Source organism: Manis pentadactyla, chromosome 8 (assembly GCF_030020395.1).
Source record: "Manis pentadactyla isolate mManPen7 chromosome 8, mManPen7.hap1, whole genome shotgun sequence".
Lineage (NCBI taxonomy): Eukaryota > Metazoa > Chordata > Mammalia > Pholidota > Manidae > Manis > Manis pentadactyla.
The window spans coordinates 77032479-77054086 of record NC_080026.1 but is presented as its reverse complement, the minus strand read 5'-3'; the positions used below and the strand labels follow the sequence as shown (position 1 = coordinate 77054086).

General features: G+C 35.3%; 1 protein-coding gene across 3 annotated transcripts in view; it reads left to right on the top strand.

Annotated features, from left to right (window-relative positions):
• The window catches only part of PCDH15 (protocadherin related 15), a 761207-nt gene that overhangs the window by 225820 nt on the left and 513779 nt on the right, over nt 1–21608 (top strand). For all 3 annotated transcript variants that reach the window (XM_057505880.1, XM_057505879.1, XM_036928766.2), the window contains one exon: nt 18829–18989. In XM_057505880.1, coding sequence (XP_057361863.1) covers nt 18829–18989 — 161 coding nt within the window. The remainder of the gene's footprint in view (nt 1–18828; nt 18990–21608) is intronic.

The following is a 21608-nucleotide window of genomic DNA, read 5'->3' as shown; positions in this document are numbered from 1 at the left end:
TCTCCATTCCTGGGAACTGGGGGATCCAAATGGCATATGGCTAATCCATGCCAAGCATGGTATGACAGTTATTCAAATTAACACCTGGAGTAGCATGAGATGAAGGTGTAGAGTTTTGGGCAATCAAGTAGATGAAGCATTTAATCACTATGTCAACCTTAGTAATTATGATGACATTTGGGTTCTCTGGACAACTCTAAAATATATACATAGGGAAAATGTGAAATTAACAGCTATGAAATACATTAAGAATACACATGGGAACCAAAAGATCTCCATGGTAGCTTTAAAGGAGTCCTACATCTCTCTGTAATTGTTTTTCAGAGATGCTGGGCCACCTCTGTTCTCAACATTTTCAGATCCCTTAAGCCAACAAAATGGCACTAAATGGTAATAAGAGAGACATTGAGACATAAAACGGGAAAATGATGAGGCTAAAAACATTGAACTTTTGAATTCCATGAATCTCTTTGATCAATGAAGGTGAACCCACCTTTCCTCTATCTCTAGTCCCTAAGGAATCAGCCTTCTGCTGTTAACTGTCTTACTCTGACTATATTTGGGCAGTTTCTTCACAAGTTGATAATGATTCTTCTCAAGACCTTCACCAACTTTCCTCATTGCCTCTAGGCCCATAAGAAAGGTTAGTTCCAGACAGCTTGATAGAAAAATAAGACCAACTCCAAAACGAGATAGCCTATACACCAAAATAAGTGTAGAATATTGTCAAATTATATAGGCAGGGTCTAGAGAGAAGGTATGGGGGTAAATTCTAAATGTGTTAGACAATGGAAAATAAAATATGAGCCTTGCTTAGGCTGACTTCTTTTTCATGAGTGCGTGCATGCTGGATTCAGGTTCTAATGTGTTGACTAGCCTTACAGTAGAAGTGGTGTTAATAGTCTGCTAAATTAGGTAATAGAAATCAGGTTCCAGTGGTAGCTTATACTTAATAAGATCAAATTATCTCAACTTCCCTGGCATAATATAAAATTAAGGTTCTCAAACATTAACAAGCATTAGAGTCATATTGGTGACTTATTAAACACAGATTCCTAAACCCTCCCCACTAAGTTTGTAACATGATACTCTGTGGTGGAGATACAAGTATGGATTTCTAAAAAGTTCCCATGTGAAGCTGATAGTCTGCCTGGGGATCATACTTTGAAAGACATTATGAAAACCATAGTTACTTAAAGTGGCATATGCAGGCAAGCAGCATCAACACCAATAAGAATGTATCTACTATAAATACTAAATATATCTACTAAATCAGAATTTGTCATTCTAAAAAGGTCCCTAAAAGATTCATAGACAATTAAGTTGAGAAGCACTACTTAGAAAGGGATTTTAAAGACTCAGGGTGATAGAAAAATGAAATGGATTTATTTTTATGTATAACCTGATAAGCCACCTTTTATCCATGCCCTTCAAAGGTTCCCAGAGGACATGCACTATGCCAACCTTTAACAAATGTTTTAGTAAAGGGAGTATCCAGCTTCCTTTAAGAGCTCTATGTACTGATCTCTGTAGATTAGGATGATGGTAAAGGATGCTATAAGGGAAGCTGGTTTTCTGATCTGTAGGAATGAAGGAATGACTCTCTCTACAAAGTAATCATAGTGACAGAGATGGGATTAATATATACCCAAAAAGGTAGTCTCACTAAGGCTGACCTAGCTACCCCTATTAATAAATGCTCAACTTGCCAGAAACAGAGTCCACATCTGAGATGCTAATATGGTATCATTCCCTAGGGCAACCAGCTGACTGTCCAGCTGTCTAGTGCTACAGATCCTCTTTTATCATGGAGAAGACAACACATTATGCAGTATGGACTTTTGCAGTACCTGCCTGTAGTGCTTCTACCTGAATGACCATCCATATGTGGAGAGATTGCCTTTTCTGATGCCTTTACCATTTTATCATTGCAATGCAATGTTTTTTCCAGCCAATGTACTTATTTTAAGGCAGAGCACAGCATCTTTGCTCACATCCACAGAATAATTCAATGGTGTTACCAGCATGTTTCTTACCCAGAAGCACCTAGCTGGACAGGATAGTGGGACATGCTATTGAATCTCAGATTAGGGCTAGCTAGGAAATGATATTCTGTGAGGTCGCAATGCTCTCCTACAGCATGTGGAATATGCCATAAATTACAGGTCAGCATATTTTGGCTTCCTGCTCTGAGATCTCAGCCTGGATATATTCTGAGTTCTTATGACCAGAGGATGAGTATTTCTATCGGGAAACTTAGTCATGTTATAGATGAATTGGAAGCTAAGATTGTACTCTGGCATTTGCAAACTCATCATGCTGTTAAACCTCTCTCCAGAGCAGTGTTTCCTGTGTTATCTAATTGGTCTTCATTCCCTCAATTGAGGCATCAGCTGAGCAAGAGGACCAGGTATAAACCCAAGAACAACTGAGGCAAGAGGACCTGGTATAAACCTGAGAGATTTACTGAGATTCCCCTTAGTTCTCCCTTGCCTCAAAGTCCTAGGCAATAGAAAACCCAAAAGCCACTAAAGACAAGACAACCAAGGACACAAATCATATATGAATGGAGGTTTGCATCATCTCACCAAGTTAAAAAATCCATTCAACTGAGGTGCTTACAGAAGGTAAGAAGATGAATGAGTGGTGGAAGAAGGCAGCTCTGATGAACTTAGGCCTCCTGATCTGTTACTAAATGGGAATGGTAGCAACTGTGTTTTACCTTACTTTAATCCCTCCTTGTCCCTTGTTTGTTTTCTTTCTTTTAATGCTACTTTATATGAAGAACACTAGTGGTGACTAACCTTTAGAGAGTATAATGATATGGTAGCTGATGAGATTTCATATATCTTCTTATGGAGAACCCAAATTTTCTCTTCCATATTCACATTCCATTTGTCTCTGTTCTATGTTCTAATGTCACAGAGGCAAATCTATTCAAAGCATGCATGCATCAAAGGCCCGTCCTGGTCCACGAATTGTTTTTCATTGGGCTGTAAGGAGATGAGTGCAGAAATTGTAAGTAAGCTATTAGAAACTTTTGAAGCAATTCACTGGGACACTAAGTGCGTGATAGTGGACTCATATTAATGAACAGAGAACAGACCACTTCAGATGTGTGTGGGCTGATGTGCAGTGCCATCATGTTACAGTGTACAATAACATGAGGTTGATTTTCCAACTGTCATCCAAAATTCAGAGAAAATGCATTTATTTTATAACTAATTTTGTAATCATTTAAATTTATGATTCTGGAAATGGATTCTGGAGATGCACTGTTTCAGACCTTTAGAATAACTTTAAAAGTTCATAAAATGCTTTTTCTGATTTTCATCACTGAGACCAAGCAGATAAAATAACCTTCTAAAAATATCTGAAGAAAGCTTATTAAATTTAGTTTGGCTTATTTATTTGATTTTTCAAAAAAAAAAGGGTTATCTATACTATGAAAAAGGGAGAAGATGTAGAAAATTTATTTCATTAGTTGTTATAAAACAGATTACATTTGCTGGGTTGGATCAGCTTCTATTATCATGAGCCTATCTTTCTATGCCTGTTATAGTTTTACTTTTTAAATCTATGTATTTAATATAATGTCAAGGAAAATCCTTGAAAGAAGTAATCTTTTTTAGAAAACTTTTAACATTTGAGGGTATTTGTGGCTCTTTATTAATAAAACTGAAGCTTATTTACTTTCTTAGTACTGAGATAGTTACAGAGGAATGACAGAATTTACTATCTTAATGCATGTCTGTTTTATACACAAAAGCAAACTCTGTTTGATCACATAATGTGTTAAATATGTCCTCCAATTAATTGATTACTTTCAGGGATAAATTACCTATTGAAATAAAATATTTTTTCTGTGAAGTCTTTCTAACTGACATTTAGTATAATTCTAAGATCCTCATGTTTTATTCTTCACTCTGATTCCTCGTTGAAGAACCTTGCCTTTTAGTTTATAGCATTTATTTCTCTAAATGATTTTAGAGGTGAAAATAACAGATGTAATTTTAGAGTTATGAACCTCAGCATTCTCCCATAAGTACTGTAAAACCACATTGCAATTATACGAATTGGTCTACATAGAAAAATATTTTAAGTGCTTATTGCAGATTAAACCTCAAGTTAGAAATGGAAGATTAATGGTATGATTGTAGAACTTGCTACCTAGAACATGAAATCCTTTTGAATTAACTATAAACTCAGAAAATATAGAAAAACAAGGGTTGTGGGAAGATATGTTCATTGTTTCATTAGTACCATTAATTTTGCCCCCATTTCTTTTTACCATTTCCTTTCTGTCATTTATCTCTTTCTGTGATCCCCATTAAATGAAGTGCTTTTGCTCACTTAATTTTAACATTTGGGGTGTCTATGCATGGAAAGTTGCTTGGATTTTAACTAAAAAATTATTTACGTGGTACATGTAAAATCAAACCATATTTGACTGTAAATTCAAATATAAATCATTCCTGTAATAAATATAGGAAATTATTTAAAAAAGAGAACACCTCAATTAATGTTCTATTAATTGATCAGTTTAGTAAACCTAATTCCTCTACACTATTAACTTTTTGTGTAATTTTAATAATTTAACTTCCTTAAACATTTTAAATTTCATTTACAAATGTGATATAAACTCTCATCTAAAGGGCTAAACAAACATACTCAACAGACTTTTTTCCTAGATGGTTAAAATGTCCATCTAATCAATCACACTTATAAATATACTGAATTGAATCCTTTAAAACATTGAAATACTGTTTAGAAGCTTAGTCTAATCTCCTTTATTTTAAATCAAATATCTAACAACAATGAAAACTTCCTACAGTTAAAATTTCATAAAGGAAGCAAATTCCCATTCTCAACATTATGGGATCTTTATGTTGCTAGAGATTTGAGTTATTGTTAGAAGAGTTGAAAAACAGCCCAGGATTTAAGGCTGCTTCTAATTGATTCTAATGAAGCCTCGGGTTAATAGTTGAGTATCTCCAACAAGAACTTCTTAGGGTTTATCTTTCTGAATTACTCAACCCCTCATACACATTTTAAAACAGTATCTTCAATGATTTGGGGTTTTCTAATTTCAACCAAAGAGATTTTTTGTAAACAGCAACTACCCGATTAGAGCCTATAATCTTTCCAACGGTGGGGGTGTGGGGAGGGAGGGAGATTTAGCTCATTTTTAAACTATCTTACTATAATCATTATATTTAAGAAATATATGTATGTCTATTTCAACTGCATCAATTTGATGGTCTGAAAATGAAATCCTGCAGTATTCTGAGAGTATGAATGTTACAATTTTTAAAATTTTTTAAATTTTTAATTGTAGTCAACAAATAATATATCAGTTTGAGGTGTGCAACATGTTGATTCAATAATTAAATACATTACAAAATGCCCACCACAACATGTGTAGTTGCCATCTGTCATCATAAAAAGTTATTGCAATATTATTGATTAGATTCCCTATTCTGTACTTTTTATCCCAATGACTTAATTATTTTATAACTGGAAGTTTGTACCTCTTAATGCCTTCATCATTCTCATATGCCTGTGAATTTGATACTTGTGATTCATTTATAGTCTATATTTTATCATTTAGCCCAAGCAAATGTTGATGAACATTTTGATCTTAGTAATATGACTGCCCTTGCTTATTATCTTGTTCACGTTCATTTTACCAGGAAGAAATGTCCCTTTGCTTCATGACAATTTCTGGGTGAAACTGTGAATAAACTGTTGGCCCTCCTTTTATTTTATTTTACAGGTGCATGACCTTCTCTTTTTCCTGTATATTCTGTTTTTCTATGTATGTACTTCTTTCTCTGTCTGTGCTTCTTTTATCTCAGATCTTTAAAAAAAGTGATATTCTATTTTGAAATATTGTAGCTAATGTTCTCAATTTAATGAAATAGAATAAATGACCCCTTTATATTCTTCAATCTGTATAAACTTCCAGAAACAGTGGGATGAAAAGAATTATTCATTGAGCAATTATGTACATTACTTTATTTGTTCTTCATAATAATGCATATTACTGATTAGAATCTAGGGAACTTGCCTAAGAGTTCACAAGAAGTGCAACAAGATTCTGAACATAGATCTTTTGGCTTTAGAGAGAGAAAATCTTCAATATCATAGTCACTAGAATCTCATGTGATGCAACCATATAATGTATATGTGAATATGACTTCCCATCACCTTTGCTGTGTTTTCTTTTATGTGGTTAGAAGCAAGTCCCAGGTCCCATCCACACTCAAGGGAAATGTACCATATAAAACCGGGAGGCAGGCATCTTTGGAAACACCTTAAAAGCCATCCTCCATGAGGGCTTTCCAGCCTCTCTGAACTAAGAATCCAGTTAGCTTCTAAGCTCTAAGCTTCTGAAAGCTAAGGATCCAGCTTTTATGTTCAGAATTCATCCCTCTACAGAGGAAAGGAGGAATCATGGTTGTTCCAAAGGGACTCATAGTATATTCACATCTTTGATAGTTCAAGGCTGACCTGAAGTTTTATTGGGCTATCCTTAATACCAAATATATATTCTTTTTTTTTATCAGTCGTAAGCTATAAAGTCAAGGACTACATGTATCTGTATCTATAACAGGAAAATTGGCTCTAGGGTCAAGTCATTCATAATTACATTGTACTATTCTCTCTATATCTTATTTTAGAGTTGTTTCCATTTTAGCCCTTTAAATTTTGTCAAGAAAATTATAGGGCACAGAATTCCAAATAATGAATTTGCACATCTAGAGGATTTTTGTGTGAGTTTCCTATGAACTCAAAACAACACTAACAAGGTTTGCATAGTTTCATTTTTTTAAATTTGTATATTTCTAATGTGATAGCAAGATACAGGGAAAGGAAGTCTAGATTTTGAAGTAGTAAACCTGGGTGGTAGTCTTGGATAAGCTTCTATTAGCTACACCACCTTGGACAGGGCACTGCAGTGCCTGACACAGAAATGTAGAGATACCAGAGGATTAGATTCATTATATATAGTGGAGAGATGGCAGGTCTAAAATTCGATGATTCCATTTTTAGTTGGATAAGTTACAAATAAACAAAATAAACATGACTTCTACACTAAAATGAGTACTCTATGTACACTTAATACTTAATTCACAGTAGAATATGGATACTAGTAATTGGCTAAATGTCAAGGTACTTACATCAACTTCTAAGGAAAAAGTTAAGGATAAAAGTAAAACAAAACCAAAACCTTTACATCTGAAGTTTATACTTGTATGTCTATACCATGTTTGATACATCATCTATAATATATCAGGAATTAAAACTAATAAATAAATGAAAGATATTGTTACTTAAGTAATAGGAGTGAAGTACATTTGAACAAAGCTGCCCATTTTGTAATGGTTTGTTCCTTAGAGGTAAATAAAATACAAATTGTAAAGACCCACATAGTTTTGCAAAACAGTATACTTTTAATTTTTGTAAGTCTTCATATAATGACTATTGACTCAACTGGTGTCTTTTTTCTACCTTTAGTAAATATTGTATATGGTTAATATATACCTAACATTCAAACACAGCCCAATCAAAATTTGTGTTTTCTTTTGAGGCTTCTGGACTCACATATATTTACTTCCCTATAAGAGTTCACCAAGTAGTTAACTAGATATAATATGAACATGTATATACTTAGCTGAAATGTATAGTGCATATCATTGTAAACCAAGAAATGTAAAAAAATCAAAGTAGAGAAACTCCTCCCAGGAAAGTCCTAGAAGGTTGTGAGAAAGAAGAGGATTTGAGCATATGAAGAGTTTTGTTTAGCTTGTTGATTTTGGAATTTGAATTCTACCCTGTAACAGCTATATAATGGCCTTTTTTTTGCTTTAACCTCACTGAAAACTACCTATTACCTACAGTTCACTTTTTTAAAAATTTATTTTAATCAAATAATGTACACTTGGAAACTGTTTTTGTTTGTAGAAGCAACATGCAAGAGAAACTAATAGATGCTTCTGGCTATATGAAGTAGCTAAACATTCTTGGCTTAAACTTGGGAAAGATTGTTGCAAGATATTTTATGCAATCTATTGTTATACACCTTTGAATAATTGTTTTATGGCAATAAGTAGCAGGATCTGTGCAAAGAGTAATTTTCTTTATTTTAATGTTTGGAATGAACTCAAGCAGTCAATTACTTCCTCCCTGTAGAACTTAACTCTTTCAGCTTCATTGAATTAAGTTACTTAGAATTGCAATAGATCCCTCCCCACTGCTATTTCCACACCATTTCAGTGAGTAATCCATTTGTGTTATAGCTGCCTATTTAAAGAAGAACTTTTGCAAGAAAACATTAAATATCCAATCATGCTGTATACCATATATATATACAAACATATACATATAAATACACACACACATATATATATAATTACATATATATATAATTCCTACAATATACATATATGTATGTGTATGTGTTTAGTTCTTACTAGAACCAAGCATGGGCTGGGAATAAATAAGTGTGCAATCTAAAGATCACTATTAGCATGAATTTGTTAAATAAGACCTTCTTATTGCCATCAAATCTAATCTGAGTTTCCAGAGAAAAGTTAAAATTGTATGAGATGAGGAAGTGGAAATTTTGTCATTCCCTAGTGATCTCAGGCCTGGATGGATTGTCTATGACTGAAATGCTATGTAGGAAAACCTGGCCATTGAGACAAGGTGTTCTCTTTACAATTTTGTCGAGAATGAGCATTCTCTTCCTACTTTCTAACTTCCTAGAATGACTATTTTGGATTCAAAACTTTGAGTCCATATAAATTCTTCCAAACTACTTGCCACACCAGTGAATTGACAAAAAATGATAACTCTAGCTTTCTAACATGAATAGCAGACTTGGTTTGTAAAGTCTTCTGGGACATAAGTCATTTTGATTTAGTTCAAATGTTTCCCCTGCCAAAATGGAGTTAATAATATCAACAATAACCATAATTCATATTTCTTAAGTCCTTATTCTGCACTAAAGACTGCAGTTGACACTTCAGGTGTGTTATCTCATTTAGCCACCCAATGGCCCTTCTCTGATGCAAATTACGTTATACATACTGGCAGGTAGGAGGATGAAGTTGGTATAATTAGGAAATTCTATTGATTCACAAGTTATTTTGCATTATACTTATGTTTGAAAAATCCCAGACAAGCTTTTATAAAAAGGAAAGAGAAAGATTTAGTTATGTAAGGATATGTTAAGAAAAGAGCTAAAAATCTACTACAAAACCTTTATTTAGTACAAGCAGTCTGCCTTAGTGGATATAATTGTAGTGTTAATCTGGAGAAGCTTTGGGTATAGATGAAGGAAGTGAAGTTATTTCTCTAAATAGAAACAATAGGTTAACAGAGAAGGCTAAATGCTGCATCAAGTTTTTAATTTTGGTTAAAAAGTTCTCTACAAGCAAATGACCCTCAATCCTTATTTATTTATTTTTTTATAATTTTTAATTAAGGTATTATTAATATACACTCTTATGAAGGTTTCACATGAAAAAACAATGTGGTTACTACTTTTACCCATATTATCAAGTCCTCACCCATTCCCCAATGCAGGCACTGTCCATCAGTGTAGTAAAATGCCGCAGATTGACTGTTTGCCTTCTCTGTGCTATACTGTTTTCCCCATGATCCCCCACACCAAGTGACTAAACATAATACACCTCAATCCCCTTCTCCCTACCTCAGCCCTAACCTTTGGTAACCACTAGTGCCTTCTTGAAGTCTCTAAGTCTGCTGCTATTTTGTTCCTTCAGTTTGCTTCATTGTTATACTCCACAAATGAGGGAAATCATGTGGCACTTGTCTTTCTCCACCGGGCTTATTTCACTGAGCATAATATCCTCCAGCTCCATCCATGTTGTTGCAAATGGTAGGATTTGTTTCTTTCTTATGGCTGAATAGTATTCAATTGTGTACATGTACCACCTCTTTTTTATCCATTCATCTACTGATGGACATTTAGCTTCTGTATCCTGGCTATTGTAAATAGTGCTGCGATAAACATAGGGGTGCATATGTCTTTTTGAATCTGAGGAGTCGTATTCTTTGGGTAAATTCCAAGGAGAATATTCCCAGGTCAAATAGTATTTCTATTTTTAGTTTTTTGAGGAACCTCCATAATGCTTTCCACAATGGTTCAACTAGCTTACATTCTCACTAGCAGTGTAGGAGGGTTGTCCTTTATCCGCATCCGCACCAGCATTTGTTGTTCTTAGTTTTTTCGATGCTGGACATCCTTACTTGTGTGGGCTGATATCTCATTATGGTTTTAACTTGCATTTCCCTGATGATTAATGATGTGAAGCATCTTTTCATGTGTCCGTTGGCAATCTGAATTTCTTCTTTGGAGAATTGTCTCTTCATATCTTCCACCCATTTGTTAATCAGGTTATTTGCTTTTTGGGTGTTGAGGATTTCTTTATATATTTCAGATGTTAACACCTTGTTGGATATGTCTTTTACAAATATCTTCCATACTGTAGGATGCCTTTTTGCTCTGTTGATGGTGTCCTTTGCCATACAGAAACATTTTAGTTTGATGCAATCCTATGTGTTCATTTTTGCTTTTGTTTCCCTTGCTTGAGAAAATGCGCTCAGGAAGAAGTTGCTTATACTTATATTCAGGAGATTTTTGCCTTTGTTGTCTTCTCATAGTTTATGGTTTCATGACTTACATTCAGGTCTTTGATCCATTTTGAGTTTACTTTTGTGTATGGGGTTAAACTATAATCCAGGTTCATTCTCTTGCATGTAGCTGTCCAGTTTTGTCAATACCAGTTGTTGAAGAGACTGTAATTTCCCCACTGTATGTACATGGCTCCTTTATTGTATATTAATTGACCATATATGGTTGGGTTTATATCAGGGTCTCTAGTCTGTTCCATTAGTCTGTGGGTCTGTTCTTGTGCCATGACCAAATTGTCTGGATTACTGTGGCTTTGTAGTAGAGCTTGAAGTTGGGGAATATAATACAGCTTTATTCTTCCTTTTCAGTATTGTTTTTGCTATTCGAGGTCTTTTGTGGTGCCATATGAATTTTAGAACAAGTTTCTCTAGTTCATTGAAGAATGCTATTAGTATTTTGATAGGCATTGCATTGAATCTGTAGATTGCTTTACGCAACATGGCATTTTGTCAATATTAATTCTTCCTATCCATGAGCACAGGATGTGTTTCCATTTATTGGTATCTTCTTTAATTTCTCTCATGAGTGTCTTCTAGTTTTCAGGGTATAGATATTTCACTTCCGTGGTTAGGATTATTCCTAGATATTTTATTCTTTTTGATACTACTGTGAATGGAATTGTTTTCCTGATTTCTCTTTCTGCTAGTTCATTGTTAGTATATAGGAATGCCACAGAATTCTGCATATTAATTTTGTATCCTGAAACTTTGCTGAATTCAGATATTAGATCTTGTAGTTTTGGAGTGGATTCTTTATGGTTTCTTATGTATAATATCATGTCATCTGCAAAAAGAGACAGTTTAACTTCTTCCTTGACAATCTGGATGCCTTTTATTTCTTTGTGTTGTCTGATTGCCATGGCTAGGACCTCCAGTACTATGTTGAACAGAAGTCAAGAGAGTGAGCATCCTTGTCTTGTTCCCAATCTTAGAGGAAAAGCTTTCAGCTTCTCACTATTCAGTATAATGTTGGCTGTGGGTTTGTCATATATGGCCTTTATTATATTAAGCTATGTGTCCCCTACACCAATTTTGTTGAGAGTTTTTATCATGAATGGATGTTGAATTTTGTCAAATGCTTTTTCAGCATCTATGGAGATGATCATGTGGTTTTTGTCCTTTTTTTTGTTGATGCAGTGGATGATGTTGATGGATTTTCGAATGTTGTACCATCCTTGCATCCCTGGAATAAATCCTTCTTGATCATGATGGATGATCTTTTTTATGTATTTTTGAATTCAGTTTGTTAATATTTTGTTGAGTTATTTTTGCATCTATGTTCATCAGGGATATTGGTGTGTAATTTACTTTTTTTGGTGGGGTCTTTGCCTGATTTTGGTATTAGAGTGATGCTGGCCTCATAGAATGAGTTTGGAAGTATTCCCTCTTTTTCTACTCTTTGGAAAACTTTAAGAAGGATGGGTATTAGGTCTTCACTAAGTGTTTGAGAAAATTCAGCAGTGAAACCATCTGGTCCAGGGTTTTTGTCCTTAGGTAGGTTTCTGATTACCTGTTCAATTGCATTGCTGGTAATTGGTCATCCAGATTTTCTGTTTCTTTCTGGGTCATCCTTGGAAGGTTGTATTTTTTCTAGAAAGTTGTCCATTTCTTCTAGGTTATCCAGTTTGTTAGCATGTAATTTTTCACAGTATTCTCTAATAGTTCTTTGTATTTCTTTGGTATCTGTAAGTGATTTTTCCTTTCTCATTTCTGATTCTGTTTATGTTTGTTGATTCCCATATTTTCTTCATAAGCCTGGCTAGCATTTTATCTATTTGGTGTATTTTCTTGAAGAACAAGCTTTTGATTCACTGATTCTTTCTATTGTTTTATTCTTCTCAGTTTTGTTTATTTATGTTCTGATCTTTATTATGTCCCTCCTTCTACTGACTTTGGGTCTCATTTGATCTTCTTTGTCTAGTTTTGTTAATTGCGAATTTAGACTGTTCATATGGGATTGCTTTTCTTTCCTGAGGTAGGTCTGTATTGCAATATACTTTCCTCTTGGCACAGCCTTCACTGCATCCCACAGATTTTACTGTGTTGAATTATTATTGTCATTTGTCTCCATATATTGTTTGATCTCTGTTTTTATTTGGTCATTGATCCATTGATTATTTAGGAGCATGTTGTGAAGCCTCCATGTGTTTGTGGAATTTTTTATTTTCTTTGCATAATTTATTTCTAGTTTCATACCTTTGTAGTCTGAGAAACTGGTTGGTACAATTTCAATCTTTTTGAATTTAGTGAGGCTCTTTCTGTCGCCTACTATATGATCTATTCTTGAAAATGTTCCATGTGCACTTGAGAAGAATGTGTATCCTGCTGCTTTTGAGTGCAGAGTTCTGTAGATGTTTGTTAGGTCCATCTTTTCTAATGTGTTGTTCAGTGCCTCTCTTTCTTTACTTATTTTCTGTCTGGTTCATCTGTCCTTCAGAGTGAGTGGAGTGTGGAAGTCTCCTAGAATGAATGCTTTGCATTCTATTTCCCTTTTAATTCTGTTAGTATTTGTTTCATATCTGTAGGTGCTCCTCTGTTGGGTGCATAGATATTTATAATGGTTATATCTTCTTGTTGTATTGACCCCTTTTTTCATTATGTAATCTCCTTCTTTGTCACTTGTGACTTTGTTTGTTTTGAAGTCTATTTTGTCTGGTGCAAGTACTGCAACTCCTGCTTTTTTCTCTCTATTAGTTGCATGAAATATTTTTTTCCATCCCTTCACCTTTAGTGTGTATATGTCTTTGGGTTTAAAGTGAGTCTCTTGTAAGTAACATGTATATGGGTCTTGTTTTTTATCCATTCAGTGACTCTATGTCTTTTGATTGGTGCATTCAATTATTTACATTTAGGGTGATTATCAATAGGTTTGTACTTAATGGCATTGTAGGCTTTAGATTCATAACCATGAAATGTTCAAGGTTAACTTCTTTACTATCTAAGAGTCTAACAACCCACTTAATATGCTTTTACAAATACAATCTAAAGGTTCTTTATTTTTCTCCTTTTTCTTCCTCCTCCATTTTTTATATATTTGGTATCATATTCTGTACTCTTTTTCTATCCCTTGATTGACTTTGGGGATAGTTTATTTAATTTCACATTTGCTTAGTAATTAACAGTTCTACTTTCTTTACTGTGGTTTTATTACCTCTGATGATAGCTATAAAATCTTAGGAACACTTCCATCTATAGCAGTCTCTCCAAAATACACTGTAGATACAGTTTTTGGGAGGTAAATTCTCTCAGCTTTTGCTTGTCTGGATATTGTTTAATCCCTCCTTCAAAATTAAATGATAATCTTGCTGGATAAAGTAATCTTGGTTCAAAGCCCTTCTGCTTCATTGCATTAAATACATCATGCCACTCTCTTCTGGTCTGTGAAGTTTCTTCTGAGAAGTTTGACAACAGCCTGATGGGCTTTCCTTTCTATGTGATGTTATTTCTCTCTCTGGCTGCTTTTAATAGTCTTTCCTTATCCTTGATCTTTGACATTTTAATGACTATATGTCTTGGTCTTGTCTTCCTTGGGTCCCTTCTGTTGGGATATCTATGGATCTCCATGGCCTAAGAGACTATCTCCTTCCCAGATTGGGGAAGTTTTCAGCAATTACCTCCTCAAAGACACTTTCTATCCCTTTCTCTCTGTCTCCTTCTTCTGGTACCCCTATAATGTGAATATTGTTCCATTTGGATTGGTCACACAGTTCTCTCAATATTCTTTCCTTCTTAGAGACCCTTTTTTCTCTCTGTGCCTCAGCTTCTTTGTATTCCTCTTCCTTTTTCTGTTTCATTTATAGTCTCCTCCACCATATCTAATCTGCTTTTAATACCCTCCATTGTGCTCTTCAATGATTGGATCTCTGACTGGAATTCATTCCTGAGTTCTTGAATATTTTTCTGTACATCCATGAGCATGTTAATGATTGTTATTTTGAAATCCATTTCAAGAAAATTCATGAGATTGATTTCATTTGAATCTTTCTCAGGTGTTGTATTAATAATTTTACTTTGAACCAGGTCCCTTTGGCATTTCATATTTGTATATGGCACCCTCTAGTGCCCAGAAGCTCTACTCTCTGAAGCTGCTCAGCCCCTGAAGCAATGTCAGGGTTTGCATGGGTGTGGTATTGGTGCTGGGGTTGGGGAGGAAAGAGCTGTTTCCTGCCTCCCGGCTGCTATGCCTGTGTCTACTGCCTGAACCAGTGGGCAGAGCACACAGGTGTAAGCCTCTAACTTTACATTTGTAGTTGCTCCAGATGGGGCTTCCCTCTGGCTGGCCTAACACCAGGGTAGGGTTTGCCGGTTTGTGAGCCAGATGGGGCTGACTGCGGGAAAGGCACAGTAGGCTGTGTATCATGGACGGGGTCTTGGAGCTGTGTAACCAGCCAGGGAGCTGGAGCGCCTGAAGGTCAAGAAAGTTCCCAACCTGCTGGGCAGAGTGCACCTGGACAATTTTTTCTACCTGTCCTTCCTCCTGACTAGTAAGCTCTGTGCAATCCTTGCCCCTTTAGCAGCCCTCTTGCTGTTAGGAAGTCTCTTAGACTGCCCACCTTTCTTTTGTCTCAGAGCAGCCAGATTTGGATCACTGCTCTCCACAAGTGGCTGAAATCTCAGTGTCTCCAGGTATTCTGCCTGTCTTAGCTTTCCAACTCCCTAATCATGAGAGTATCAAGAAAGCACCATAAAATGTAGGTTTGTGCTCTCAGAGCAGATTTCCAAAGTTGGGTATTCAGAAGTTGCACGCCTCCACTCCCTCCCCCTCTGTTTCTCTTCCTCCCACCTGTGTGCTGGCGTGGGTGAAGGGCTTGGGTCCTGCTGGGCCATGGCTTTGGTACATGGCCCTATTCCATGAGGTTTATTATTTTCTCCAGGTGTATTCAGTTTCGCCCAGTCCTCTTTCCTGTTGTTCTTTCAGGATTAATTGTATTAATTATATTTTCATATTATATGTGGTTTTAGGAGGAAGCCTCTGTCTCACCTTTCATGCCACCATCTTTAATCCTCCCAATACTTATTTCTTTTTGAAATAAACACAAACCCAATCATTAAGACTATAAAAGATTGTGATGTTATGTAAAAATATCAAATAGTTGACTGTCTTAGTGTTTTTATTGTGATTTTGATTTTTTTAGTTATTGTTAGTGGTCTAGATACAAGAACACATTATTTTCAGGTACATACATATGGCATTATAGTAGAAATACCTCTTCTCTTGTGGTACCAATTTTTTAGAAGAGGAAAGTGGAGGTGAGAGGGGTTAAGTGATCTATTCACTTTCACATACTGGTAAATTGTGGATCTGGGACTGAATTTGCCAGTTTCAGACTCTCTTAACTTCAGTGGTATGTGTATCAAACTGAGTTTAATTCCTTTTTCCTGATTGCAGTCATTCTTTATTCTGACAAAACTAAATTTTCACGGCAGGGGAATCCCATCTTGGGTTCCACCTGTTCTGTGAGACAGGTATATTCAGAGTTAACACCTACTGATGAATTCATCCTATTATTTGTACAAAATATGCCTCTTCCCCTTTAGTAATATTCCTTGTGCTTTACTTTCTAATGATAATAGAGACATCCAGATTTCTTATTAGTGTGTGTAGTGTATATTATCCTTTTATTTTTTAATTTATCTGTGTCTTTATATTTGAAATGGAACCAGTGGTGAGAATGGGTTTTAAATATAACATGGAAGGGATTAAACAAAAGCTTGCAGAACAAGAGACGAGGGAAAGGAACCACCTTCTTGTGGTTCCTTTCCAATGTGCCCCAATATACTGCTGGGCAGCTTCTTGCCAGAATTGTCTCAGAACACCAGTGGCCCATATCTGGAAATTTCTGGGCCTGAGGGAAGATGCAGTCCTCACTCTTCCTGTAGAAATAGAAGGAAGCTTTGATGTCATGTACTCTTCTGGGAGGAGGGTGGAGAACAGGGTTGTCAAGCCAAGCCAGACTAAACACTAATGTTCATTAAAAAAAAAAAAATGCTCTACTTAGTTGTACTCTTTTCTCTTTCTTCTCCAAACTTTTGTTCTAAAGTAATATAGCATATGAAATCTTGAGAGATTTTTGGCAATGCAAATGAAATGTTCTGGTGAAGAAAAGCAAAGGTCTTTCTTTTTCAGCATACTAATGCTCGGAACAGTTTTGAGTTTCAGTCATGAAAGAACATTCGGGTGATGAGAGAGCAAGAACAAATATATTTAGATCCCTATGAAAATGTTTAAAAAATAATAAAATAAAATATAGGTCCAAATACAAATATAGGTTTTAGTTTCCCCATTCGAATAGTGGTTGCAATGACTATTACACTTCCCTGGTTATAATCCATTGCATTACAAAGGAGAGCTCTTTGCCCCTCCTTTTTGAGTGCCTGTGTGGTGTGTACTACACCATAGAAAGGCCTGCTGTTATTGTTGCTCTGCACTATTAAGTCAAAGCATAAATGGTAAGGTTTTTGACCTACCAGTTTCTCTATTTTTTTCTTGATCAGAAAATAGAATCCTTAATGATTTCTTTATTACATATCGAATACATACAATAACTTTTTCAAAGGTTAGTTGTGCAAAGTACTTGTAAACACTTGTGTACCCAGTCCTGAACATATTCACAGGTCAGAAAATGCCATCATTGTCTAATCTGTATTTTGGATGTATTATCTGTAGGTTATCTATTTGACATTTCAGTAAAATAATAGAAGAATGAGTTTCACTCAATATTTCATATATGTGGGCTAGCATGTGAAAACATAGAAGAAAATAATCTGCCATTTAGTAAAGTGAGTGTGTGAAAGTGCATGTATTTAAACATCATTTAGATTTATTGTTACAAGATAAGAATGATTCCCTTCCATAGACCCTAGGCAGGGAAAGTTCATTAATACAACAATACAATAATTCAACAAGGAAATATTATGGATAATAATAGTAGTAATTATTATTATTAATTAGCTGAGAAAATATTCCAAACAGTCCCCCCACCTTTTATTTGTGATTATGTAATGACACATACTTCGGTCAATTTCATGGCTTAAGAAAATGCAGTAAATATATCTTGAATTGTTATTCAAATTATATTCATATTTATGGATTATCTATATATTCTTGTATGCTATCCTAAGGCAATGAGGTCTGTAGATATATGTCATTTATTCTAATGTCTTTAGAAGGGTATGTTTTTATTTGCATAGCCACATCTCTTCTATATGCTGTAAGTTTAATAAAATGGATCAGCTGGAAATGATTGCTCTAAGATATAGTACATTATTGTTTAGCAATGGGATCATTGCTGTATGGGGAAAAAAATGGATTTGAATTGCATCCATGCTGTTTGCATTCAACTTGTAAAATGCATGGAATCTCTACCAGAGTAGGAAAGATTAGAGATGTATTCTCTTTCAACTTTTACTCAACAAATGTCTACAACATAGCTGACTGAAAAAATAATGAGAAAGTAAGCACTGAAATGTTACATCAGAATAATGTGTTGCTCTAGTCAAGTACCCCAGACATCACTTAGAGAAGAATGGTTTCTATTGCATATCTGCATGCTAGTTTTGTCTTTCAAGTTAAGATTTATGTTTTATGGATTTGCTCTAAGGTAAAAGAAAAAGATGCAGTTCTCACCATGGGAGATTCTGCTACTTCTTTATCTCTTCTTTTTCTTCCATTCTCTTATTTCCAGTTATCTCTTTTCACATCAGAAGTCTTACTGAGTGTATTGAAGTATCAGGCTCTGTTATTACAGACATTTCCTTTTGTTCAGGATAAAACTCTGTGATAACCCCTGTGAGAAGTGATGGACAGAGAGAGGAAGAGATTCATGTTGTTAAAGGGAAACAAGAAGTGGATGTTGAAACTCACCGAATGTTTGAATCTCTGCCTCCCACTGACATTTCCCAAAAAATATCACTTATAAATAGCATAATAAAGATATTTTTTTCCTTTTTGAAACAGGACATTTTTTACATCATGCTAGATATAAAGTAGAATGTTTTCTGCTTTAAAACAGATATGCACGTCAGCTAGGGTTTCAGCATATGATCTTTGTTGAAGAAGGCATACACGTAGAATGTTTTCAAATCACTTTCTCTGGTTTGCAGGTACGATTCTGGTGGATAACATGCTGATCAAAGGGACCGCTGGAGGACCAGACCCCACCATAGAACTCTCTTTAAAGGACAACATGGACTACTGGGTGTTGTTGGATCCTGTTAAACAAATGCTTTTCCTGAACAGCACAGGCCGAGTTCTGGATAGAGATGTTAGTAATTTTTTTTTCTTTGTCCCTGTGTTACAACTTTGTTTTAATTTAAATGTCTGCATGCGTTTGTTAATATATCAAAATTCCTGTACATAATTTGAGTTTATTTTCTGTGTTTACCAACAAAAACTTTTTTTTTAACTCCTGAAAGAAGGCTGAGAAAGGAAGGGACCATCTGTGTCTGAGAAAGCCACTGTATTTCCCTTCTATCATACTGGAAGCTTCTCAGATTTCTGAACAAGGAGAGAATAGAGTGCTCACATGAAGGGCTGGTAACCTTGGGAAAGAAGCATAAGCATGGCAATAATCCATTGTGAAATTTAAGAGACCAACTAGGTGTTGGCTTAAGAACAGAGATTTTGGGGGGAACACTAACAGGCAGCTGCTCGTCCAAGGAGTAAGCATTGGTTGTAAGATGAGGTGGTGGTGATGTTCTTACAGAGCTGTAGGAAGACTAAAAGAAGGTGAGCACAGGTTTATTGGCAATGTCCCAGGGCAGTCATTGTCAGGTGGCATTTTGTATTTTGTAATTAAGAACAGCTAAATTACCAAAGTCATTGAATGTCTCATTTCTGAAAAGGTTGAAAAACTTGAGGAGCTTTAAGTAGCTTTCAAAGGTTAAATTCATTTTCTCCATTTGCATTTCAGTCTTGAGAGTGGAGAAGAATGTGTGTGGGGCTGGGTACTAGTGGGTGGGCGGGAGTCGGTTTATAACCAGTAACTGCATAGGACCTTGGGAAAACTCAATGAGTACATCTAAACATGCCTACACCTAAATTTCCAGTTTTTGGAATCCAAATGTCAGATATTCACTCACTAGTGAGCCTGAATCATCTCTCTACATCACTGAGATTTATGATCCACTTTACAACGTAATGTGAAGTAGATGATCCCTAATCTATTTCACATCCCAAAGTCAGAGTCTTTAAGATCTTTGCAGCGAGGTGGGCAGTACATGGGATTTTCCCACCTGCATGAGCTGCATCTATGTACTTGGGGAGGCCCATCATACAGCTAACTAAACCTTGGTGGCAGATGTGAAGTCTGGGTAGCAACAGAGCGTAGAAATGTGACTGTTGAGCTCAATATAGGAAAAAAAGTCACCCCTGATTCTGTCCCCATCCCCACCACTGTCATTTCATCACTGCAACATCTTCACACTCCACAGTTTACAGTTTTGGCTGGATGGCAAAAAAAGGGGGAAAATGAAATAAGGACAGTTGTTATCTTAGAATTTATCTTGTCTTTATGTATCTTATAATAAGTCTTACTTTTATGAAAGCAATCTAGATAACAGCACAAACTAGCAAGCTGCAAGGGTCCCCCATGGCTGCATGAGTCACAGGCGTCCTTTTCTGGCCTTAGTTAGGGACACTTATATCCAAGTCATATGAATTTTGTAATGTTATGTTAGGGTAATTATAGAATATTTACCTATTTTATACCATTGTGATTTTATATTATGTTTTTTTTAATCACCCAAAAGCTGTTTAAAATAATTTACTGGTTTACTGGTAAATTCCTTTCTTTTTTGGAACCATGTTTTTTTCTTCATTTGATATTAAAACCACAAGTTCTGGTTCTGAATTATGAGTAGAAAGCACGGACATCCATGAATAAACTGCATCCCATTGCTTAAGATGATAACATCATTTTAATCACAATTATTTATCAAACGTTATTTTTACTTTTTAAGATAATTGTCTATTTTCTTCTTCTGCTGCTCTCCTCCTCCTCTTCTTCCTCCTTCTTCTTCTTTATTTATATTTCTGAAAAGGGAAACATTTATTGAGCTTTGGATAAACTGGAACAGTGTCATGGAAATACATTTAAGATTGATTTGACCAAAGGGTAGTAATTACAAAAATGTGCACAGGTATCACTTAAAGAACCATCCAGGCTAGTACTTTTAACACAATAATCAGAAATAATTTCCTTTTCATTTGAATGTTCTTTTGGATTAGGAATGCCATGGTCAAGTTAAACTTGAAAAGATAGTTTATAAATTAAAGTGTTGTCAGGGGACGTCTCGCTGAAATTAGCTGAAGATACTGAAAGGTATGACATCTAAAAATTATTAAATGTTTAATGAATATTACAAAGGGAAATCTGTAAGTACATAAATAAAACAGAACACATGCTCACATACTTGCAGTATATTTATCAGTTGACAGATAAACTTGTTGCAATAATGACAAAACACTAAATAAAAGATGCTCTAAACCTCAGTGATATGTGAATTTGAGCTTGTATGGCTAAAGAATGTCAAGCCAAACATCTGTCAGTGCCATCTTGTAAAAGTACGCTCACCTAGTGGTGGGACTGAAAAATCTGAATTAAAATAAACAGAGGACTTGAGCCAAAGGGGGCACTTTTAAGCTTTTAAGCTTTTATTTCCTTTGTTCTTCTTTCAAATAGAATCTGTGATCAGAGAGGAAGGAATGACAGATAAACAGTGAGATGTTATGCCTTTATCTTCCTCCCTGGCAACATTAGTTGAGAAAGACTGAGGAGGATGATGCTTTTAGTTCAGAACAATAAAATAGCGATGTTAAGAATGTCCTCAATAGAGACAATGGAAGTGTGAGGTTAAATGAATGTTGTAGGTTTCTCTTTAAA